The sequence below is a fragment of the Ambystoma mexicanum genome, chromosome 1p, assembly GCF_040938575.1.
Source record: "Ambystoma mexicanum isolate Mex_15411 chromosome 1p, UKY_AmexF1_1, whole genome shotgun sequence".
Taxonomy (NCBI): domain Eukaryota; kingdom Metazoa; phylum Chordata; class Amphibia; order Caudata; family Ambystomatidae; genus Ambystoma; species Ambystoma mexicanum.
In genome coordinates, this window is record NC_090921.1 from 629,533,399 (window position 1) to 629,559,488 (window position 26,090).

Genomic DNA, 26,090 nt, shown 5'->3' on the forward strand with positions numbered 1-26,090 from the left:
GAGTAAAAGAAGGCACTGAAGGAGTACACCACGCACCATGTAGTGGCAGATGGTGTTATATATCACAGGTGTTCATGCTAGCGTACTGAACAATCTTCTGAGAACATTCGAAGAAACGACTTGCTACATTTGGGTATAGCATGCCACACAAGTGATACTACTAATCCATGTGTTAAATTAACAGGTTGAGTCACAGCATAATGCCTTTTGAAGCAAAGGAGATTTTTCTGCTGACCAAATGCCCTAGTTGCTTTAAAATGACAAACAATGAACAAACTGATGAATACAGAACATTGTACGTTTTCAACCCTACCTCACACTCGGTTTAATATGACACAGCTACCAAATTCTTTTGGGTTTGCCTGAGAAGGGTGCCATTTTTCCTGCCAGAATGAACTGTAAACATTTTCCTAAACTTGTACGCAACGCCTCTTTGCTTAAAGCACGACAGCACATAAAATAGAAATGATTTCTGCAAGACTATTCCCGTGATCATTGTGCCTGAGTATTATTCTATTTTACACATTGATCGCAACGCCAGCCATCCTGGTGGTGGTGTTGCCGTAATTTACCTTTCCTTTTTAAATTGTTCAATTTTACCTTGGACTCAGGATATAGAAAAGGAATCCATGGTAGTGGGAATTTCACCTACGCCCACTATTACTCTTCATTTTTTTTATCATATATCGCCCACCTTCATTTAGTTTGATGTACTTTGAAACTACATTTTTTACAAATATATCACTGGCCCCTCTGCATAATAATGTGTGTATTTTAGTAGATTCTAATTTCTGGGATGATTCCCCCTGACTGCTCGGCTGCAGTCTCCATCTTATCTTGTACTAGCAAAAGTACCGTTCCCCGAACAGGCTCTGCAGACAGACATGATAACACTCTCATTCATTGTGTTTATTGTTTTTTTTAAACTACTTTATTCATTTTACCATCATACAAATATAATGGTTAATACTAATACAACTTATCCATAAAAAATGCCATACATAGAAAACCAGAGACGACCCCCCACCCCCATAACAATAATCCGAGATATAAAAGCTAAACAGAGGAATGTGAAAAAGAGTGGAAAATTAATGATCCTGTAGATCGCTGTTCCGCCTTACCCTGGCGTGGTGCAGTTTGTTGCGGTGCAAATTTCTTGGAAATCGTGCATTAAAGCACCTTCAAAAGTGGGACCTCGAGTTTTGTTGCTCGTGTCGGGACCAGTTAAGAAACAAAAATGTTTCTTTCCCTTCCATGGTTTATGGCTTCGTCGGCAGGCACCATCTCGCAAAAATCCTTTGGAAAAGTATTTTCACCAGATGCAGAAAAGTGTTTTGTTTACCTTCCCGGTGACCAAGGTTTACAACTTCGTCAGCAGACACCATCTCGCAAAAATCCTCTGGAAAAGTAATTTTACCTGATGGAGCAAAAATGTGGAAACTTCTGAAATGCTACCTGCCTTCACCTCTCAAGTCAATTCGCCTCTCATACATTTTCTGTTCCCCTTACCCATGAACATGGTTTACAGCTTTGTCGGCAGGCCACAAATCCACAAACAAATCTGACTTTTGCTGAAATCCGTGGAAAGAGGTGGGGTATCCAAATGTCATGTAGCCATTAATATCTGGAGCGTCCTAACAGGTAACTATGCAAAATTTGGTGCAGATTGGTAAAACAGTGTGGAATTGCATAAGGAACAAATCTTCCTGCCACAAACCCACACAACATTTGACTTTTATATATATAGATAGATGGAGAACCTATCACTGCCACAATTAGTCACAATGTCTATGCATATAAAGGGGCACACCCTTGATCTAATCTTCTCCTCTCCAGATTTATGTTGTGTTTCACCAGGTTTTTCTGTTGTGGATGGACCATTGATTGATCCCTTTTAAGATTGCTCATCCTCTACCTATTATAAAGTCAGTTCAACATAAAGTATTGTGGAGAGCATGGCACCATGTTGAACCAGTGATGCTGGCAGAACTAATAAAGTCATATTATCTTACAGAGAGTAATGGATCTCAACCACTTCCACTGCCATTAACTCAGTTTATCACAGCCTGCTCGGCAGCTTCCAATAAGTTGACACCTTTAAAATTGGTAAAGGAAACTGTACATCCCTCAGCTCCCTGGTTCTCTTTGGAACTCCAGATATGGCCGGCAAATGTCTGCAGAGCTGAGCAGAAATGGCATATAAATCCTGACCCTACTTTGAAACTCTTTGTTAGGAAAGAGTTGGCCTTATATAATTCGGGTATAATGGCTGTAAAATAATCCTACCACGCTAGAATTATTGAATTGGCAGCTAACACACCAAAACAACTTAATCAGACAGTAAAATATCTCTCTGCCCTTAAACTGGCATCAACAGCGTCACTTTCTCAGGAACTGGGCAATGATCAGTCTAGCTTTGTTAAAAATAAGATTGAGGCTATTAGGAAAAACATTCGGAATCAAGCATTTGTCATATCGTCGCCATGATCTCTTGGATTGCCTGAGGCAGGGACACCTCTAGAGAGGTTCAAGTGTTTTCAATTTAATAGTCTGTGGCAGAGTTTGTGGCAGTTACTGGCAGGAGGCTGTTTTCCCTTGCTATTGTTTTCATGTCCACCAGCAGGAGGAGCCTAAAATTACTCACTGAAACTCGCAGAGTGAAGCAGAGTTCGAGACAGAGTTTGTGGCAGTTACTGGCAGTTAGCGGCATTAGCCGGGATTAGCTGGGGGGCCTCTACATTCATACCTGATTGCCTGCCTTCAGTGTACACGCCTCTTACTACGCTTGGACCTGTGTTTTCTTTTGGAAAGTTGACTCTCAAGACACGCACAGTCTCGTGCTGGTAAATCTCTCTTGTAAAATGTACAAACTGTTCTTTATTGACTTTTACTGTTCCGAAGACTAACTGCAGCAAAACCTGAAGTCAACTGGCAGCTGCCTAATTTCCTGCTACAAGCCCGGGGACTGCAGGGGTTGCCGTTCAGCTTTCCCCTTTGACCTGGGACCTTTTTCCATATTCATTGTTCTCCTCTTCAAGCTGCCTGGAGAAATAAAGGAGCAGTGTAGGCTCGTTTCCAGAGCCTGTGGGGCTCCCCTATTGGGGGTTGCCCTTTGATCTGGATTGTGCATCATAGACTAATACGACTGCTCTTCTCTGCCCGTTTGGCCTGACACCCTGGAAATACTGTTGCAAGCATTTACTATCAGAATGCAGTCTGTGCTATGAAGCCAAATGGGGCAAGATCAATTGGTGGGTAGCTACATTACTACGGTAATGGAGGAACCGACTGGGGGGTCCTTCTTTACAGAACTTTATCAAGGAGGACCTCCCCCCGGTGTTGACCTCACTATGTACATTCTCTCCAGTTTCCCACACTGGGGAGAAGCTGGACCAGGGGGTGGGCTCTGTCAAGATTCCTGTACAGACAGTCCCACAATTGAAATTAAACTTGGATGATCAATTTAATCCTGGCCCCCCTCCATCCACATTGGTGGCTCAAGATAACATTCATCTCTCTAATAGGGGGGCAACTGTAAGCACCGCCATTAATACGCCCTTGGTTCAGTTTAAAACATCCAGAGCTATTACTGGAACCAGGCCAATTTCGGGACAATGGGTCATGGACCATTATTTCATAAAGGCTGCAGTACTGAACTGAAATCTTACTCAGCAATGAAAGGAAAAGCGATGTTGGATCACTCCATTATGAACTCGCATGTCCACTTTGGTGGACCAAAGGACCTGACTGATATCAGCATTATCGAACTTGCTAATCAGGCAGTAGAACAAGAGGCAAATCATGAACTGTCTGTTTTCAGCCGCGCTGAAAGTGTGGTGCAACAAACATGCGATGCGTCGCTGCAGGATCCGCCATCAGCGCTTACTAATCTAATTGGTAGGTATAACACTGGACTCGACCAAGAAGGCCATGCTCAATCTCAATTTGATGGTCCAGGGGCATTTGGCACCCAGAGTGATTCCCCAGCAAACCATCACACTCAGAGGGAGATCGATGAGAGAATACGCTTGACTCACCCTACTGTCTCCACATTGAATATGGTTTTGAGTTAATTTGTCTCATTGTATGATAACATCTGGGCAGAGTTAAAATCCACCAATGCAATGTTGGCTGATGTGGCTAGTAAATTTGGCGGAAATTGGGCTTGAAATGCGCTCTGGGACAATTGGCGCTTGTCAAAGGGAGGTGGGGTTGGACATGGGGGCAACATCTTAATCCCATTCTTGTTGAAAGCTCTGTGGAAATTATTGAAATTTCAGACAGCAATCCTGTGGAGGGACCACTAACCTGCCCCACAACTTGGCCGGGGTCCAGGGTGGAACTGATATCAACATGTTCCCCCTCAAAGGACTCTCATGGGCCCTGTCCAACTATTGATCTAACTAATGAACACAGCCAAGGCGGGGTGGCTCCAAACAGTCAGGGGGGCGATCTGTTGACTCTGGCTGCACCTGAGGATGATGTCCCTTCCCCTAAACAAAATAATGTAAAAAATATGAAATTGGAAAAGCAGAAACCGATGGTGTGAAGATGGCGTATCCTTAGCATCAGAGCTGCTCACAAATCTCTATTCCGCTCTAGGTGGTCCCCTGTCATCGAGCATGGTAGCTCGAGTTTGGAGGTGCCATCTAAAGCCTTGTCTGTTGATTCCATGGCTCAAACTGATCCTAATCCTCTGGTACTCCATTATGAGACAGCTCCTAACTCAGACCAGTGTGACCCCACCCCCTCGGCCCAACTTCTATTGAATATGGGTAAATGTGGTGGGGGCGTGGCTAGAAGGCCATGTGAGCAGACGTGCTCTTGGAGGAGCTCCTGGAGATCCTGAACATATCCGTAGAAAAGGTGCAGTTGCACTAGTCCTTTGAGCTTGGAAATATAGGCACCAGCCTATGAACATATATGTAGTTCTCACTGACAATCTGGAGGCCATACACCCTAAGGAACACCAGATAGGGGCGAGTGACGCTCCTGGAGGCGAAGATTCGGGGGAACAAAATGGTGGTCGTCCATGACAAAGAAGGGAAACATTCAGACCAGTGACGACTCCCCCTGTGTGTACGGCCGGGGGGCTGGCCAGGTGAAGCGAATATTCAACTATCTGTGTGCCACCGGAGCGCACACTTACTCTGGTTGGCCCCGTTTGCTCAGAACGAGTTCCGAAGACCGCGCAAGGCGGATGGGCGGCCGGCGCTAGGACCGCACCCGGGCTGGAGCAGACGAGGCGGACTGGGGTGTTTGGCCGCGGCCCAGAGGCTGGGTGAGGTGCACTCGGACTGCATTGCATACTGCAGCGGTCCTCAGGTCAGCCAAACGATGCTGGGCCTGCTTGCAGGGCATTGATGGTGCGGTTGGGCCCTGAGGCCTGAGAGGTGGATTGGCCCTAGCAACCCACAAATTTGGAAAGGCGGGCAACGAGACCCGACCTTATAGTTGTGAGCGCGGGGTGGAGGAAGCGACAATCAGCTATGGTTCGCTGGGAGGACACAAAGGCAAGCTGACGGGAAGAAATGAGGAGGAGAGCGGACCGGTACGCTTTGCAGATGGTCCCTGTGAGTCAGTGAGGGGGCTTGATGAGACTGTGCACTGCATGTGCTCCCTCACTCAGGCTACTCTGGCGGCACCCCAATATACAATACATTTCCCCACCCCATGGTAGAGGTGAGAGCACAATAGCCAGCTGATGAGCCCATAAGGGTAGGCTCAGAATGAAGATATCGGCACGGATTGAACCTCGGAACCAAGCACCTCAAACAGCAGCAGACACCCAGCGCACCTGTAGTGGGAGAGCGCGTGTAACTAGAGGAACACATAAGAGCCACAGGTGAAGAGCTGGTGGACTTTCTGGAGCCCGCAGCCAGTGTGGCGGACAGAGCCTGGTCCGGATGGCCCGCGGCACGGGCGCGTGCTAGCAAGGTCGGAGCAAAGCTACAGTGTTACGTGGGAGGGCACAATCCACTCCGGTGGCTACTCATCGACTTCCGGACACCCCCTTGGGTGGCCCACCCGGGCCCTGGCACCAACAGCAGATTTGTCCCACTGGGGCTGGCGAGAGGCGAGATTCGCCCACTGTTCCTTGGCACGACGCTATGTCTAGCAAACGGCTTAGAACGAAGAGTAAGCAGCCCACACTGGACCAGTACGCCATAACACCGCCGGGCGCTGAAGGAACCAGGAGTAAGGAGAAGATCCCCGCTGGGAGCGCAGTCACCATGGGTACCAACCAGGAGGTCCTGGCAGCAATTGCAGACCTGAAAGTAGCCTGGGAGACCAAATTGGGTCTGGCTATGACTGAATTGAAAGCAGCCTTGGAGCTGAAAGTCGGGGCACTGCAGGAGGAAGTGAACCTTCTTCGACAAGACGTCAGGTCGTTGGCAGAACGTACAGAGCTCCTGGAAAAAGAGGTGGGCCCGAACACAGTGGACTGTGCAACACATAAAGCAGACCTTCACGCCCGAGTGCAACGCGTGGGCAACTTAGAATACAGGGCAGAGGAGGTGGAGGGACGTGCCCAATGGAATAACATTCGTATTGTTGGTTTGCTGGAGGGAGCCGAGGGATCCAACCCTACAGAGTTCGTAGAATCTATGCTGCTGCAGGAGATAACCAGAGGAGTCTTGTCCCAGGGGTTTGCAGTGGAGAGGGCGCATAGGGCTCTAACGAGAAGGCCGCCGCTGGGCAACCCCCCCTAGGCCGGTGATCACTAAGATCCTCAACTATCGGGATTGAGAAAGAATCATTGAACACTTCCGTAAGGCCGGAACAAAACAAAGAGGGACAGCAAATATAACTGCCTACCCGGATTATACCTTGATGGTGCAAAGGAGCCGCATGAACTTTGGGACTGTCAAAAGAAGACTGCGGGAAGCGGGCCACAAGTACATGCTGCTCTATCCGGCGAAGCTAAAGGTGTTCCATAAAAACAGAACCTTGTTTTTCGAAACCCCGGAAGAAGCCATGGGGTGGCTTGACATGCAGAGCTGCCCCCAGGAGTCGGGCATCCAGACGGGAGAAGGAGAAGGAAGAGATAAGTAATTTACAGAGGGGGCACCAGAATGTGTTGCAGCTTAAGACCACAAGACTTGTTTATTGTAATTGATGTAGCTCACGGGCTAGTATAAGTAGGTTGGAATGAAACATGATCTGTGAGCACTGAGACTCTTGCTTAGTTAGAGAGTAGTTTAGGTAGTTTAACGGTAGTCCGGTGACACCCTGCTGGGATTCTGCCCTCGGCACACCGAGGCAGAACCAGAAGCAGGGTCGCCTGAGATCCAGGGATGGAGCTGGGCATTTGTTGGGGTTGGGGAGGTGGGGGGGTGGGAATGGGCAGCATGTGGGGGTTTGTTGTTGGGAAAAGGGGGGGGTTTGTTTTGGGTGGGTGGGGAATGAGCCAATGTGGGAATCTTAACGGGCGGGAGGGAGGGCGGAGAGTGGGGGCAAGATATTGTATACAAGGCGTCGGGGTGCCTTAGAGTGGTTACCTGGAACGTTAGGGACCTTAATAGTTATTTGAAGCGCAACAAAGTTATGATGTACTTGAAAAGGATGAGGGTGGACATAGCATTGTTGCAGGAGACTCACCTCACCAGGGAGAAACTGGAGGTGGTTAAAAGAAAGTGGAGAGGGAGTATAGCGCCGCCACATACTCAGCTTACGCAAGAGGAGTTCTCACCTGGATATATGCCCCCAATCATGACACAGCGGCCTACTTTCGAACCCTGTATGGTAAGATTAGCCCCCTACTGGGTGGCGGGATCCTATGGGGAGGGGACTTTAATTGTGTATTGAACCCTAAACTGGATAGATCAGACAATAAGCTAGACAAGCCCACCCCAGCTGCAAAGGTGCTAAGGACCCTCTTGAGTGATTTCGATCTTGTAGATGTCTGGAGGCAATTGCACCCTACAGGTAGGCAATACTCACACTATGCGGCACACAAGACTGGACTATGTGTTCGTCGCGGCCGAATTGGTAAGCGGATGAGAGGTGCGGAATATAAGGCTAGGGTGCTCTCAGACCACTCCCCCCTGGTTCTGGAGTGGCAGCACCAACCCCCTAGGGCGCGGATCCCGACGTGGAAGCTCAAAGCCGAGGCCATGCAGGATTCGGGATTCCGGGAGGACTTATGGGAGGAGATCACGGAGTACTTTGATATTAACACGGGCAGTGTCAGATCGATGGGAACGGTGTGGGAGGCATTCAAAGTGGTGGTGCGGGGGGTGGCTATGTCGAAATCCAGAGGGCTCCTGGGAAGCATAGAACAGGAGCTGCGCGGAGCGGAGAAAGAGATGGAAGACATCATGCGTAGGGGAGGCACCTCTAGTGAGGACGGGGTCAGGATGAGACAGCTCCAACAAGCTAGTTGTGAACACTGGGACAGGCTATGTAAATTGAGCTAAAAGAAATACGTGGAGAAACAGCATGCGGGGGCAGATATACCTGGTAGGTTGCTGGCCTGGCTAAATAAGAGCGAGGCACCAAGGCCTGTGATCAGGGAAATCAGAGGGGAGGGAGGTCGGATCCTGGACACCCAGGAGGGAGTGAATGGTGAGTTCCTGAGATACTACAAATGGCTCTATGAGGACCCTGGTGGAGCTGGGGACCAAGAGATCCGGGACACGTTAGAAGACACGGGCCTGCCCACCTTAGATGACTCAGAGCGGGCAGACCTGGACGCCCCAATCACAATAGATGAACTTGAATCAATAATTCTACACCTACCCACTTGTAAGGCTCTGGGGTCAGACGGGCTCCCGAGCGAATTTTACAAAACCTACAAACAGGAGTTGCTGCCCCCGTTGCTGGCTATGCTTAATGAGGCGTATGAACAGGGCAGGTTGCCAGGGTCCTTACGTGAGGCGGTGATAATTCCGCTCTTAAAGCCGGGCATGCCGAGTACGGACTGTGGGTCATACAGACCCCTGTCGATGCTCAACCAGGACAGCAAAATCCTTACGGCAGTGCTGGCAAATAGGCTTAAGCGTGTCATCGGCAAACTGATACACCCTGATCAAACAGGCTATGTCCCTGGTAGGAATATAACTGATAACCAAAGGCGACTGCATCACATTATCAACCAGACTGAGGAAGACCCAGGTGAGCTGGCGATCGCCTCGCTGGACGCGATTAAGGCGTTTGACTCAGTAAGATGGCCCTGGCTGCTGGTGACTTTAAAAGCCTTTGGAATGGGCCCAGGGTATCTTAGGTGGGTTAAAATGGTATACAGCTCCCATAACGCCAGGGTTTAAACGGGCACCACGATCTCAGATAAATGGCAACTTAGCAGGGTCACCAGACAGGCCTGCCCCTGGTCGCCCATGTTATATATACTAGCGCTAGAGCCATTGGCTGTCTGTCTTAGACAGCAATATGGAGAGATTGGGATACGCACTGCAGGTGGTCCGCATCTCATTTCATTATATGCTGACGACATGCTCCTGTACCTGCGCTTCCCAGAAGAGAATACACAATACATTCTGGAGGTGATGGAACGATATACAGCCCTCTCCGGCATAGCGGTAAACCCCAAGAAATCCAGCATGTTTCCCATAGGGAGATATAGATTTGTCCCGCCAGGGGGTTTGCCGGTGTTGCCAATACCCTGGCAAACCAAGTCGTTCAGATATCTTGGAATTGACATATACCATACGACAGGAGAAGAACATAAACACAACACGATGAAGGCAGTTGAAGGTTTGGGTTTCTGGTCCAGACTGCCCCTGGCCATGATGAGGAGAGCAGCTTTAATCAAGATGGTAGTCCAGCCCAGATTGTTACACTTTTTCGTAAACATCCCGCATGTGATCCCTAGGCGTTTCTTTGCTAGCCTCCACAGCTTGTGCAGGGGCTTCATTTGGCATAACTCCAGGAACAGGGTGGCTCTTTGGAAATTGCAGAATTCGTGTGACAGAGGGGGAATAAACCTGCCGAATCTGGAATTATATTATCTAGCTGGTCAATTGCAATACGTGGCCAGGTGGCTGTCTGAGGAAGAAACAGCGGAATATACGTTGTTGTGCATGGAACCAGCTCCCTATTTGCTCAGGGAGGTGGTGTGGCTGCCTAAGCTGAAGGTGCTAGAGATGGCGCGGCTGTTGGTGATGGGCTGGGAGGTTTGGCATAGAGCATGGCGACTAGTGGGATACCCGGCTCCGTTCTCCATGCAGGTGCCGTTGGCGGCACTATGCAGAGAGCACCTCCAATTGATACAAGGGGTCCGTAGATACTGGGAGCCCATGGGTCTGGTCACTTTGGGAGACATATAGCAGGATGGAGTGGTGCTAGAATTCCAGAAATTGATGGAGGACACCGGGGTGAACAAGAGTCAACATATAACCCACTCCAGAATTGTTAAGCGGGTGCGAGAAAAATGGCCGGCGGTTGTGCTCGCGGAACATCCTTATGCCACCATGGAGATGATATATGACGTCTCGGAGGGTGGCCACGAGATATCCCGCATATACGAGCTACTGGGGTCCATGGTGGGGAAGGAATTGTCCTTATTGAGACAGCTCTGGGAGGAGGAGGTGGTAGAGCCTATGTCGGACGGGTTAGGGGATCGAGCCCAGAGATATCATAAGAAAGTGTCCCGAAATGCAAAGCTCCAGCAGATCCAATTATATGTCACACATAGGGCATATATGACCCCCAGTAAGATTGGTAGGTTTGGGGGCCAGATGATCCAGAGATGCCCCAGGTGCGGGGAGGAGGAAGCCAGGATGTTACATATGTTCTGGGTTTGTCCGGAGGTGGGTAGATTCTGGGCCGAACTGAGAATGCGCCTGGCTGAAAAAGGTATTAAGCTAGAGGTAGAGTCGGCCTGGGCATGCATGCTAGGAGGTTTCCCTAGGCCACGTCATCTGAGGCACATTAGCAAGATGAAGGACTTGGCATATAACCTGGCCAAAATGAGGATTGCAATGTGCTGGAAGGCAGTTCATAGGCCCAGAATGGAGTTTTGGTGGGCTGACCTCTTGAAATGGGCCGAGGCTGAGACAGCTGTTTGGTTCGAAGCGGTCAGCGGGGAGGAGGGTAGGAGGTAGGACCCCTAATTGAATGGAGGCAATTGGTGGCCACCATCAGTATATATTGGCATAAAGGATGTCATTGATAGATGCCTTTGTTGAGAAAATGTTCCAAGTTATTGACGAGTGGTCAGGGAGGTTTTTGAATGGTAGAATCTTAGTGGTGGGAGATTTAAATGCTGACTGTGGTTTCCAGATAACCCCCTGGGATCTCGACTTGGGCCAAGCTGGCCATTCTGGGAGAGAGCTTGGCATGTGGGATGGGACTAGGGGGCCTGGGCCTACAGCCTTTGGTGGGGAGAAAGTCTCTGAATCATAAGGAGTGCAATTGGCACACTTGGCATAGGGGAATAGTTCCTCCCTTTTGGATTACATCTATCTAGACAACGTTCTTATGAATCGATGTGTGGCGTTTAAAGCATCAAAGAATGATTGGCGTGACCACTCCATTCGAACGGCAACCTTTGATTTGATATTAAATACTAGAGAATTCCGACTTCAGCCCCATGTCACCGCTACTGCGGCGGGCAATGCAGTAAGATGGACGGATATAAATATCTGTACTTTGAATCAGAATTTGAGGGATACCCTTAATTTCTCTGCCCTCAATTGGAAACTCAATAATTTCAATGCAATTAAGTTCCAGAGGTGTATTGGTCTCCTCCTCTCTGGTATCTCTCCTAGGGTTAGTATTAGGGGGAATGGCCATACTAGACATACACACTGTTATAATGGGGATCTGGCCTCCGCGAAAAGCACCATGAGGAGGAATATGAGACTGATCCGCCGGACGAACATGGATGAGGGTACTCATTAGGAGCTTGTGAGGAAAATTAAACAGTCCTATAAAAATTCCTGCAAGTCATTAAAAAACACTCTATTGCAACAGGATGCTGAGATTATGTTGGGGGTCCTGATTAATGCAGAGGTCAGCGCTGTCTGGCAGCTTATCAATGGCCAAGAACCAAACTATGTAGTTTCCCAACTAAATACTATCTCTGAGTTGGAATGGGTTGAGTTCTTTGAGGGAATGTTTGGGTCACCAACGACAAACCCCTCCAAGATAGCTGGCTTTTTCGGATAGTACCACCTGGGAACCTCCTTTGGATATCAGTGTCATCTACTCCCTGATAACTAAATGTAAAGATTCTAGAGCCCCGGGCCCAAATGTCCTAACAAACAATACCTACAAGGCTGATAAAAATATTTGGCCGAACCTACTATACCTGGAATTTAAGGATATCATTGGTACAGGGGTTACGCCACAGTCCTGGAGCACGGCCCATGTGATACCCATTTACAAGTGCGGGAGAAGGGCTGAACCAACAAATTATCGGCCTATTTCGCTCATAGATGCCGACTGCAAGATCTTCCCATCATTCTTGCTCTCTCACTTGCTCTCTCACTTAGAAGAGTGGGCTAAAGCGGCTCACCCTCTTGACCAATTTCAGACTGGTTTTAGGAGGGGGCAATCAACAAACATCAATGGGATTGTCCTCAAATGCATCCAGGAAGATGCTTGGAGGAGGCCGAAGGGCTGTACATATATGGCCTCGATTGACCTATTGCCACATTTGAGTGTGTAGACCGAGGTAAACTTTGGGCAAAATTGGCTAACTGGGGCTTGCCAGGGGGGCTGCTGAGGCTCATTAGGGGGGTATATGAGAATTGTGGGATTCAAGTCCGGCTGAGTCAAAAGGGGGATGTGTCTCGTAGAATTAGATCTTACTGGGGTGTCAGACAGGAATGTGTTCTGGCCCCCTGGTTGTTCAACCAATACATGTCGGATGTTGTGCACACCCTTGCTAAGGAAGGGTTGATTGCTCCTAAAGTTGGGCAGGCAAAAATCACATGGCTTGCATATGCAGACGATTTTTTGATCTTCGACCTAACTAGGGTTGGTCTGCAGAGGGTCTTAAATCAATTTGCAGGATACACAAAAGAAAATGGGCTCATTATTAACCCCAATAAAATGAAAATTCTTGCCTTTAGAAATGCAAGGGTGAAGAACATCTGACATGTAGGGTAAATTGAAGGGGTGTCTCTGAAGCTATCTGAGAGCGTCAGGTATCTGGACTTCAATTTTGGAGCACATAAAGGCTTTAAAATGTTCTAGAATCCAAGATCATAAAAATTGACCATAGGTTTGACAGATTCTCCCTTAAACCAGCTTTAATGTTCTTCGAAGGGAAGATTGTGCCAAAATGTATCTATGTACTTGAACTAATGTTGGATAAAGTTCAGACAATACTGGATAAAATTGAGGGCAGAGTATGGAGGTGGATCCTCGGCGTACCTAATGCAGTGTCATTATCTGCACTAAGATTGGATTGGGTGTCTCTTCACTCTGTGCAATGGCGTTGTTTGACTTTATATGCAAAAATCATGGCCCCTATACCCGATTCCCTGTACCATCCGATGGGTGAAAATGTGTACTCTTCCGTAGAACTAACTGCCCTCAGGGATAGATGTGAACTTATTCTCCATGATATCGGCTTGAATTTGGAGACCTTGGTCTGTACCTGATGAAGGCTAAAATGTCTCTGCTCGATCTCGATTGGATTCAGACGACTGACACCTTCCATTCATATATATCTCTGGGTCATCTTGCACACGAGCATATAAGTGCTGAGGATCTCCATCTAATATTCTGCTCCAATTTGCGAATAGGTGTTATCATGGGATTGTACTTAGGGTACGGTGGTATCTCCTACCTACCAAGGAAATTCAGCTCAGGAGGCATCTAATAATGAATGACGCTGTTTGTTTTAGGTTTTTCCTGCTGAAATCTGAGTCGTTGCGACATCTAGTCCTGGAGCGTGACTCACTAAAGTCTTTAAGGGCTAAATATCTGTCGGCACTAGATTTGAATCTACTACTCTGTGATGAAGATACGGCTTGGAAGCGCTGCTTCAGTATCCAGAATGTACATGAGGGCCTGGCTTTATCGGGCTTCATCAAAAGTCTTAATCTGTAGATCTCCAGAACATAAGGGTCAATTGATCTTTGTTGGGATAGGCTTGGGGTCTCGGAATTCCAAACTATCCCACTTTGCATTTTTAAGTGAAGGCTGGAACGGACATAAAGTTCCACCCAGATTTTCTAATTTTATTATGATATGTTGCCCTTCTTTTTATTAATTGTGTTAGGGGCTTGTCATTAAGATTCATCCATGTTTGCTATGCTATACGTTCTTTGATTTTATGTATTTGTCTCCCTTTTCCGTTTTCCTTCTGTTTTTTTTCTTTCTTTCTTTCTTTCTTTCTTTCTTTCTTTCTTTCTTTCTTTCTTTCTTTCTTTCTTTCTTTTTCTTTCACTTTCTTCTACTTTTAGGATGGTTAGCGATTTTATTGTGACTGTGTTTTTCTGTTTATTCTGAATGTGTAAAGGTTTAATTAAACAAAAAGCAAAAAAAAATGAGTCCTTCCACAGTGTTTAAAGCTGTGCAACATTTGAAATCGCATACCCTTTAGATGAGATTCTGCTCGTTTTTTTAAAATCTATAGCTGAAGAGTTACGGGCGCTTCTTGCTGAAGCCCTAAACTCGTCACTTTTGCATGTGTCTATCCCTGTTATTATGACGAATGCATTGATAATCCCTTTACTAAAAAAGCCCTCTCTGGATGTCCCAATGTTGGCAAACTACTGCCACATTTCTTTACTTCCTTTTTTCACTTTGGAGTCAGTAATTACTCCACAGTTATGTCCTTCTTAGAAGATCACCTTCTTCCTGATTCTGCGCAATTGGGTTTTCACCCGCTCATGGGCACCGAATCTGTCTTGGTTTCTGTTTTGGATGCCCTAACCCAAATCAAAGATCAGGAGGTGGGTGGCAGGTCTCATCTTATTGGGTCTGTCAGCAGCCTTTGATACTATTGATCATAACATCCTTTTGGCTAAACTCTGTTTTATAGGCATTTCTGTTAGCGTTTATGACTGTTTTAAAACATTTTTGGACTCCTGCAAACAGTCTCGCTGGACTCCTTTAGGTCACCTCCTGAGGCTTTGGCTTGTGGGGACCCCCAGGGGTCTGGTCTTTCCCCTCTTCTTTTTAATGTTCATGTTGAACCCCTGGCTTCTCTTAATTTTCTTTCTTTTTATCTGTTATGCAAATGAAACTCAGATCCTTTTTAGGATGGATCTTGAGCAGAACGGTACTGCCGACCATTTGAGAGCCTGCTTAACAGCAGTGAGCAGCTTGATGCACCAAAAGTGGCTAGAGATTAACAGGAAAAAATGGAGGGGCTAGTGGTTGGGCCCCCGGCCGCAACTCAGTCCTGGACATCTGACTTTTGGCAGCCAGATCTTGGTCCCTGCCTTGACCTGTGGAAGTTGTGATACACCTAGGTGTTAAGATCCTGGCCTCCCTGTCCTTGATGGCTCAAGCTGGCTTGATTTGTAGTGTGGGTTTCTTTAAACTGAAGAACTTGAAAAATGTTTTGTCCTATATCCCTTCTGACTCTAATGCGGCAGTTATTAATGTGTGAAAAACCTGAAGGTGTTTCACGACTCGGTTCCCAGGGATCCGTTATTCAGATGGCGAGGAAAGGGCCATTGCTATTGTATCCTGACCCTGGGATGGACAACCGAGGGAGGATCACCTGGGTAGGGCATCCTCGGGGAATGGGGAGGAGAGACCGGAAGGAGAGACATGGTATCTTCCATTTCCTGACAGTTATTTACCCCATATTCCCTGTGCCTTTATGGGATGCTACAACTCCCATAACTCCCCTCCTTTCCTTATCAGCCCAACTACCATAGCTCTCAACTCACCCGCTTTTGGCGGGTGTCACCCGCCTTGCAAAGGGCTGACTCACCCGCCAGGCCTCCTGCACGCCCATTCATTCCAATGGGCGTCTCACCCGCCAGAAACAAAATCGGGTGATTTCACCCGCCTTTGCAAGACAAATGGTTGAGAGCTATGCAACTACTGAGATGAGGAAGAGGAAGATTACCACTAGTAACATGCACTGGCCTTGTCCCACTTATAAAGCTAGGCAAAGTCAGGCACTCAGTCCCAATCACACACACCTGAAACTCATGGACCATTTTTCAAACTGTGAAAAGTTGAGCACAGAAAGACATGGACAGCAAGGGAGTGGCCAAGAAGGAAGGCAAGCTGCATGGCAAGATGGAGGAGCAGCTGAGAGAGAGCTGCCAAGAACCAGGCAAGGGAGAACGGTATACCAAGACGCTGTCGGGCTGCAAGTTGAGGCAGGAGAAAGTGTGGTGAGGCAGCTGTGTGTCCAAGAAGCCGGGAGAGTTCAGAGAAGGGACCTAAGGGGTTGGCTAATCCCTTTCCTCCATGTGCCAGCATACTGCTTGTTTCCTCCTGGGGCCGCGAGTCTGCCCGGGAGTGTCAGAGGGGCAGGTGGGCAAGACCCTGGAAGCAATCACAGCCGGTGAGTTCAAAGAAAGGGAGATTCCAGTCTGTGATACGCATGATGTGGAAATCTACAGTGTTACACGCAAGGCTGTGTGTTGAAGGAAAAATACATTGGGCCTCATTATGAGTGTGACGGAAAGGCAACAACAGTGCCGGTAGTGCTACCGGCGTCGTTGTTACCTCTCCACCACACTACGATATCTGCTCGCAGGTGCCGGACTGCATGCCTGGTCTGACCAGGCGTGCATACCGGCACCCGCGAACAGAACTCATGATTGCACCAGCACCGTTATTAACGGTGCCGATGCAACCATGCTCCCGACCCCCATTCTGCCCTAGAGAAGAGTAGCAGACCAGGCCTGGTCTTTCCAGATAACCGTGTAAGGTGGTGAACTGCCCCCAAACAGTGTTTTCTACAAAGAAAATCTTTAGCACAGCTGGAAATATTGTGTCTGAAACAAATACTCGACACAGGGCTGAAAATGTTCAGCTCCTTGCTTTGACGAAAAACCATGTTAAGTATTTTCCCCAACCATTGCAGCCCAAGCAAATTGGTGGCAGCGAGTCAGACAACCAGGGTTCATATAAGCATTGAATGCCTATATCTGAAGAGGAAAATGAACAGTATGAGCAATTACAAGAGGGCAGACGGTCTTGCTGGTTGATGATTCAACAACAGAACTGCGCTCTATAAACCTGAGGCTGTAATTTAAGAAGAGAGTTCAGTGCTATAACCCTGAGTCTGTACTTTCAAGCCAATCAAAAAGAGGGAAAAGAAACTCACAGCGAAGTGCCCATTCATCTTTAGTGCTACTGGCTTCTGTCTATCACACTTCTCCATGGCTGGCTAGTCCCGCCTTTACATGAATGGCACTGAGTGTGGCCCACTACACGCTACCAATCTGCATATTTCTCAATTTCGACTCCTGTTGCCAAGAGAAATATTTTTAGTTGAACACCTTTTCCAATGTCATAACAAGGCGAAGGAGAAGATACTGATTACTTCAAAAGATCAGCATTGATTTAAAAGAAAACTGGTTTATGGCCAAATAGATGTGAATTATGTCCTGTGTTTATTGCACCCATCCTTGCAAAGGTATTGTGGGTCAATGAATGAAATCTTCCGCTGGATAGGGACTGCAGAACACCATCCTGAACATTGCATATCAAATGAGTAACCCTTATTTATTGTTTTAGGATTTTGCAGGGGGTCATCAATAGTTGTTTGCACTTCATCATCTCCATATCTTGTTGCACCTGGGATAGATGCTGGCTCAGTCATGTATTCCGGTAAGGTGGGACCTCTTCTTCTCCCATGTTTGTTCTTGTTCAGCAAATGAGGCCAGCATGGACTGGTCAACCTTATTGCCACCTGTAATAACAGCTTCAGCAACTTCGAAGAACGCCACATGCCTGTAAATTAGGACTGATTCACAGAGGCGTTGAGTTTCGGGTACATTATTCTGGGTCCTCAGTCAGAAAATGGCAGTGCCGGAATGTGAATACATCAGAATGTGGTTCTGTATATTCCTAGACACGTGTGGAGAAAGCAAAGGAGAGTTTGCTGACGTCAATTACGCATAACTGAAAGAGGTAAGAAGAGTGGACCATGTGACCATTCTGCAGGCTTTAACCCCTATAGTGACTGTTTTCATCTGTCCCTTTCTTCCCCAGACTATGGGTCTTTTTACCCAATTTTTCAAAGAAAGTCCTGTAAAATGCACCATTTTAACCCATTATTTAAACAATTTAAAGGAGGGAGAACCCTCCTAGACCATTTGTTTAATTCGGACTTCCTCACTGCACTCCATCGCTCCCGCATATTAAGCGCGTTTAGGGTTCTGCAGTTCAAAAATCCACCCGCTGCCACAGCAGGAAACCACAACAACACAACACAAAGGAGGCATTCTGCAAACTGCTCTACTTTATTAGCATCTATTGTGAGGTACAATGATTCATTGCGCAAACACACAAGGAATCAACCATTGGAAAAACTGTACAGAAGTGCTAGATGTATTCATCGATAGATGCGAGAGAGGAAACTAGATAATGATGGTCTGGCACATCGCCAAGAGAAGGAGATGAACGCAATGGCATCCACTGCACTGGACCCCCCTAGGCAGGGACAGGGCAGGAAGCCAGCACCTAGCTCTGATTCCAACCTAGATATAAACAGATTGAATGGGGTGTCTGCCTATCAAATGTCAATTAAAAAGCTAAATACGGTCTGAAGTGAAAGTGGCGCCCAAGTAATTTGAGAGGCTGCTGTCGTGTGTGGTCTGCTATAATCTCTGTTTTCTGAAGGGAAGAAGCAATGTCTTGAACTCCCTTTGTAAATTCAAACAGGAAAAACGGGAGATTTCTAAATCTGTCATTTAACTAAAATTGACACCAATAGGTTTTCAGAGGAGATGCAAGAAGAGCCACACTTTGGAAGGGCCACCAAAAGTGGCCTGTTTACCATTAACACCTTTACTGGCTTTAAGCAAACCGCCACATTCTGTGTAACCTTCAGTGTTGCCTCCACAAGGCCGTGTTGACCTCGAATTCCTGTGATTTGATGGAGTCTGAAAGGACTCCAAGATCGTCCAATATTGGCCTCATAAAAACATCCAGGGATGTTTAGAACAGCATCACTTTGCTGTGCCCCCAATCACATCAGGCTCAGGATTCTGATTACAGTATGACTTTGTCCCTCCAGTCTTACGCTAGCCAAAAGAACAAAGAGAAACATGACAACACAAGTGCAGGCCAACTTGCAAAATCACTCTTTCCACAATCACTGTGAACCAAGCTTTTGCTGATGCCATTCACCTTCAGTTGAGCATGGGATCACACTCTCTTTCCATGCTGACACTTCTCTGTCTGATGCCACTTTTGACATGGCCGACCAACATATTATATTGGCTATAGTCATTAGCAGGAACATATGAACGGACCATAAACTGATACCCTTTCTTCTTAACCAAAACAGAACTAAGTGTTAGTCTAGCTTACCAGGCCCGCCGCTCTCCTCACCCAGAAATTGTGTCCCCCAAATCTTGTACCTTATGCTGCACATCAACATTAAACCTGATGACTTTTAGAAATCAAATTAAGACTTTACCATTTACATGTTCTGGCCCTTCCGAATGAGTATCAGGTTGCTAGCGTGGACGCCTGATGGATCTACTCAAGGAACAGGATCACCTTATACAGTTACACTAAATAATTCCCCTACAGCTCGCGTACATATCTCTCCAAGTCTGACAAAGAGCAAACAACTGCCCACGTCTCCAAAACCTGACCTGAAATAGAAGCCTGTATAATATCCACTGCTTCGAACTCAATGCCTCAATGACAGAAATCTTCCTCCTGGGCCCCACACACATTTTCCACAGGCTGGGAACCCTCTTCACAGCACCCATCTTTTTCAGGGAACCAGATCACATTCAGAATATGGTTCCCAACCTCTACCTGGGACTATGACAGGAGCCTGCATGCAAAATGCAATTGGCGGTGAAGAATGTGTTCTTCCAGTTCATCGCAAATTCCCTCCTTCATGTTAAAGGCGAAAACCATATGATAGCAATGACCATCTTCAATGCACACTGACAGTGCGGCAATGCCTTCTATGCTGGACTCACAGCACACAAAATGCCAAGAGCTCAAAGGTTCCACAACAACCATAGCAGGACTCATTTCATACCTAAAACATCATCTGAGGCATCAGACCTAGGACATGTCCAGGGGCTTCCAGTGGAGGATAGAATTAGCGTCAAGGTCTTCAGTCTTATGTTCAAATGCATCAACCACACAAGCATAATCTACATGAAAAGAATGCACAGGTCCCTACCCACTCCATCACAAAGGCCTACAAACTTTAACATCCTTGCAGTTCCAACAGCCACAATCAGATACAATGCAGATGTGTTCTTCTCGTTGATCACTCCCGCCATCCCGTCCCCGTCCCAAGAGACCAAAGAACAGTCCAGTACCTCATGCACTTCCAGGCAGCCCTCAAGCCACTTCTTATAATGTTCTCAGGGAACCCCATAGCGCTGCTGCATGACCACCCTGCCTCAGGGACTGTTGACTATCCATCCATTACACTGAAGGGGGATCCGTACTCCTCCTCAAAGGAAGATTTCACCTCCCATGCCAAGCAAGTTACCTCCGCCTTCGGTTGTTGCCGCACCAAGAAGTGGAAGATTTTGCAGTTAGTGGAACACAAATAGAATCAACAGAAAGACACATCTGAAAGGAATTCAATACTTTCTGAGGTTATGCCTAACACTCTCTGCGAGGTCAGCAGTGCAATGGAGCTGACCATGATTAATGAAGGGCAATTGTTTATTGGAACACCTAATATCCCGGGGAGTAGGGTGACAGCCTATTTCCAGTTTGATTTGTAGTGTTAAGATGCACATAATATAGCAGACCCCTCAAAAACAAAGCCACCCTATTTGCTATCTTGATTGCAAGGTAGGCACAAAGTAATGCTGGAAAACTTTACTGCGGACTATATGGCATATCTACGCCAACTTGCTGAGGATCGTCCTCTTTATTTTCCTATATTTTGCATTGGCACACTGTTAATGCCTGGTCCTCACAGACACCCTTCTGCACTGGTACTATGAGGACATCTCCATTTATTTCAAAGGGAAGGTCCCTCCAGCTGATGACGTTGCCATTGAGGTGTTTGTTATTAAGGAAGACCTGCTGTATATCAGCGGGCGACAAGACATGATCCCACACATGCATATCACCCATTTCACCCATAAATGATTGACTCTCGTCAAAGGTACCATCAGAATAGACCTGCTCTTGCCCAAGTATCATTTTGAGAGGAGTTTGTATAGCGGCACCTCCCTTCATGACTTTTCTGGCGAGCGGTTTCCCATTGAGCCATAGTTGAGTCACCCCACTTGAAGAATCCCAGGTGCTGCATATGTGTGTCCTCTCTGGCGTGTTTAGTGTGGCCGTAAATGACATTGCTTGGCCATCTACATCGAAGGCAATGGGTCTTTCTGGATACTTCGAGTGAAAGAGGAGGAACGCATTGGCTTTTGTCGGGTTGTTCACAGAAAGGAGGCTGTAGTCCCGGGTCAGCTCTGAGAACGCGTGCAGGCAGATGGTGAAACTCTTCAGCGGGACACTCAGTTCTTGCTTCAGGGTCACATAGTTGCTGATTGATTCATTTGTGAAGAGAAACACCTGGCCATCCATGTCTGTGAAGAAAGACGATAAACCTGAACATTGGATCCCAATAAAGAGAAGCATATGTGACACATCAGGTATCCAGGAGGTGTTCCCACATACTTTGGGATTTATTTATTCTGTGTTTGGGGTAGTGCTGATGTGCCGCCATTAGGCCCTTTCATAGCGCTTTACAACTATGCAGAGAGCACAAGAAGTGAGAACAGACTGGGAGAGTGGAACAGGGAGCACAAGCTGGCAAATTGAAAGTGGGGGAATGAAAAGAGGCTAGGAAGAGGAGTAGAAGAAAAATGGGGGCACAGGGAGTATATATCATGATACAGAGAGTGGGAGGAAGGGGCACGGATAGAGCAGTTGTGATAGGGTGAGCGGGTGAAGGAGGCGCACAGGTGAAATAGAAGAAAGGATGGAGTAAGTGAGAGAAGGGGGAGGAGGAAGGGGGAAGGTAAAGGTGTATTTATGTTCTGTAATTTGCATAGCATCAATATGTAAATGCCAGCCAATACAGAGCACCTTGTGGCAATGCGTACAAGAAGAAAATCAAAAAGCACAGCAGGATTCTGGATCCCAAGATGGGCGCAGCAGTCACAAAATGACCAAATCTGCTGAAACACTTACTTGTGGCTTGGCAAACAGCTCCCAGGATGCTGGTAAGGAGGTGAAAGCACAGAGCCATGTTCTCGCCTGTTTCTGAAACGTCAAGCAGAAACATAATTAATATCATTCCACAGGGCTAGGGCATGTAGATGTGTGTTACCAAGAGCACACATTGTAACATTGTTGCTAAACTTCCAGATTATAAAGAAAGGGTTAACAGGCTGAGTAATTTTAGAGCCGCCTAAAAGAAGAAACTGTTGCATTAGAGCACAGATAGGGAGAGATGGCATATGAGGAGGAACACAAAGCTTGAGGGGGTTGTTCTGTTTGGTTATTTGCCCACACATCGACTGCCCATGGCCATGCTAATCCCTATGGCCATTCCCACCCAGTTCCTGGCCCGCCCCCCCACCCACATAAAACACCTCCTAATGTAAACTCTTTCAGCTCGATTTACTCACACTTTACCATGAAGCATTGCACTCGAAGTGCCTGGCAGTGTTTCTCAAAGCAGTCTTCTGAGAGTTAATGACGTAATTGGGACTGTAAACACGCTACTGGTGTAAATAAAATGTCTGAAGCAGGTCTGCCTTCAGGCACTTGATTTATAAGCACTATGTGTGTCACTCGCCGAAGTCGTATTAAAAACCAGCATTGGTAAAGCCAACAGTTTGAGCTTGTGTATAAGTATTAAGCATTTGACAGGCACTGCTGTTAGATGTCCAGGAGCTAGCACCATTTTGTATAATGACCAGTTAATACCACTACGGCAGTGCCTGGCCAGTGCCTTTCCCATGACTACACAAAAAGCCAAAACTGTTGGCATTGCCAATGCTTGTTATCGTATTGTCCAGTGACTTTAGGAACTTGCACCTGGCCACTCGGTAGCCTTGACAAAAGAACAAGAAATGGCGAATAGATTCCTTAACAAGACCACACACCAAACATAAATAATTTCCAGCAGGTTCACACTTTTTGGTAGAGTAATCCAGGTTCAATTGAGAAAACCCGAATTTCAGATATAAAGTACATGCAAAAGAGGGGTTGACCAGATCTAGATATTTCTCAAACCCCAGGACCGGCTTGCTGGCCAAATATGTAGCTCCCGTGGCCAGCTCGCTGCTGGCATTTATCAATGCAACCTCAGCTATATCCCGTGAGGTTCTTTTCACTTTTTCCATATCACCCAAGGTGATGCTCCAGGGGTTATCCCACAGATTTCCCATATTCCTATCCTCCAGGGATCTTTTAACATGCATTAACCAGGGTAGGGATCTACCACCCTCAGTTCCCAGCATGTATGTTAGGGCTTCATGATAGATTTTGAGTTCGGGTGTTAGCCATAATCTGAGCCAATAAGATACCGGTCTGAGGGTGGCATCACTTTAGATTTCCCTAAGGCCCAATTCCAAGTAGATAGGGTTACCCGGATACGTTGTTGGCAGCCCAAGCAGCCTTTTCAAAAAGCTCTTTCGGCCAGGCCCAATTTGTTACTGATTGAATGGCCCCAGAGCTCTTCCCCTTACAGGGCAGCCGATTTGGCCTGTGCTACATACATGTTGTGGGCTGGGGAAATGGCAACCTGGCCATATGTAGTGAAAAATGTCCATATTGCCCCCCCAACCCTATATTTTTCCAACGTTATACTGGATCTAAGCGACAACAGGGCATGGCCTGAGCTCATGTAGAGCGAACGTACGCTGTTGGAGCTCCCGCCGATAATCCTGATAACAGATCCTACATATGGAAATTAATGGCCTAATATGCACTTCTGAAACACTGAACGGTGTGTGCACATGGAGGACCGGGCTGCTTGTCAAAGACGCTGCGGAACGGCACTGCTGAAGCCCGAAAACCCGCCTTGGAATATCGCGGCTGGAACCAAGATGGCAGCTAGAACCGGACTCCCCAGATAGAATCGCCGGGCTCGAAGAGAGGAGGAGGAGAGATCTGACAGCCACAAACACAGTAAGAAACCAGACTGGAGCAGAAGGAGAGAAGCGAACACCCTCCAAACCCCTGAGTGCTGAGAAGAGGTGGCTGGGAACTCCTGCTTGCAGGACAGCAGAAGCCAGCGAGACACGCAGTGAGTGAGCCCGGAGAACTCTTGATGTACCGGCCTGAGGAGCAGAGCGCACTAAGGGAGCTGCAGCCCGCAGCAAATATGGCCAATAATATGGAGGGATGAAGGGTAACGCAGCCACCAGTAATGAGCAGGCAACTAACATCACTATTCGGTTGATGTACAGCTAGTGACACAACAATTCTAGATGCCATATAGAAATCGTGCGTATTACTGCAACTCTGTGCTATGGAACAGAACGCTCTGTGAAGACACCGGATACTCTGGCATTTGAAGAGGCCGTTTGGGGTGCATTATGGAGAGCACCTTACTGGGCTGCTTGACTTGGGTAATAAGCCCAGCATAGCTGCAGACCGTATCCTGTGCCATTGTTGAGCCAGAAGGTGGCTGGGGAACGCTGCAAGTATCTTGGAGTTTGTTAGCTTAAAGGGTCAACACTGGTGGCCATCTTAGGTAACTTGGCCCTCAACAACTCCAGTGCTAACTCCCCGTCCACCATAAACAATAAGACACACTGGTGCCTAGAGCAAGTGGGAACGTTATTGTAACTGTTTGGGCTGGATATGGTGAAGCCCATAGTGGGCATGCTTAATGAATCTGCATAGCAACTACATTCTGGTGGTGGTGCAGGCTGACCAAGGGTCCATTGGATACACTCTCCCTTGCGCTGCTGGCACGCGCAGCAGGAAACAGCACAACCAGGCGACTGCTGATGTGGACTGTTAATAGGACTATGCAAGGAAACACACACTGACCAAGGTGGAGGCCGGGAACGAGGCTAGGGGCGAATTACTTGCGAGTCGGAACCTGTTGAATAGATCGGATATCACAATACGATAAGGCAGTTGCCTAGAACATACTACATACAACATGCACTTGGAAATGTCCCCCATGAAAAACAAACAAAAGGGCTTGATAATGGACTCATTTGCGGGAGAAGCAAAGACCCGGGATGCAGTGCCATAACCGGAATACCAATGGGCGATACACCGGCAACACAAGGAGATCCTCAGGAGTCCAGGGTACTAGAAGCTATTGCTGATTTAAGAACGTCACTGGAGAGCAAAATAGATGCACTGAACATTGAGGTGCAGCCACTACGCCAGGATGTGCGAACACTTGCAGAGAGGGTTACAACGGCGGAAGTGTCCCTGATGGAAATGACCTCCGCTACGAGTGATCTGACAGTGAGAATGAAGGAACTAGAATCAAGGAATGCTTCAATTGCAAGTGGAAGAAAGTGAAGGAAGGTCTCGCAGGAACAACATAAGGGTGCTCTGCTTATCTGAGGGCTTGGAAGGCCGGGACCCGATGGGATAAATTGAAAATTTACTTTTGCAAGAACTTGGCCCAGGAAAGCTCTCACATCGGTTCGCAGTGGAAAGGGCACACAGGTCCCTACAGAAGAAACCCCAGCCCGGATCATATCCTAGGCCGGTCATCACCAAGATCCTAAACTTCAGAGACAGAGAAGTGATACTCCAATACTCCAGGGAGGGCGGGATAATACAACGTGAAAACGCTGCAATAGCAATATACCCAGACTACGCACCCATAGTGCAGCAAAGCACAACATGTTTGTGCCTATTAAAGCACAGCTCCGATGGTTAGGTATCTGATGTACCCAGCCAGACTGAAGATCATATATAACGGAAAACCACCATTTTTGGAAACACCTAAATCAGCTAAAAATGTGGCTTGATCACAAAAATCTGGAAAACAAAGAGGAGGAAACTATCTGCAGACGCAAAGAGCCGCCTATCTGAGTGATACTGAATAA

At 47.3% G+C, this 26,090-nt stretch overlaps 1 protein-coding gene across 1 annotated transcript; it reads right to left on the reverse strand.

Annotated features, from left to right (window-relative positions):
- Positions 1-20,802: 20,802 nt before the first annotated feature.
- LOC138543962 (serum amyloid P-component-like) lies at positions 20,803-22,317 on the reverse strand. Its single transcript, XM_069641993.1, has 2 exons — positions 22,249-22,317; positions 20,803-21,641 (listed from the first exon to the last, which is right to left on the reverse strand). The coding sequence occupies exons 1-2, from the start codon at positions 22,304-22,306 to the stop codon at positions 20,983-20,985; spliced, it is 717 nt and encodes a 238-aa protein (XP_069498094.1). The 5' UTR covers positions 22,307-22,317; the 3' UTR covers positions 20,803-20,982.
- Between the last annotated feature and the right edge of the window lie 3,773 nt (positions 22,318-26,090).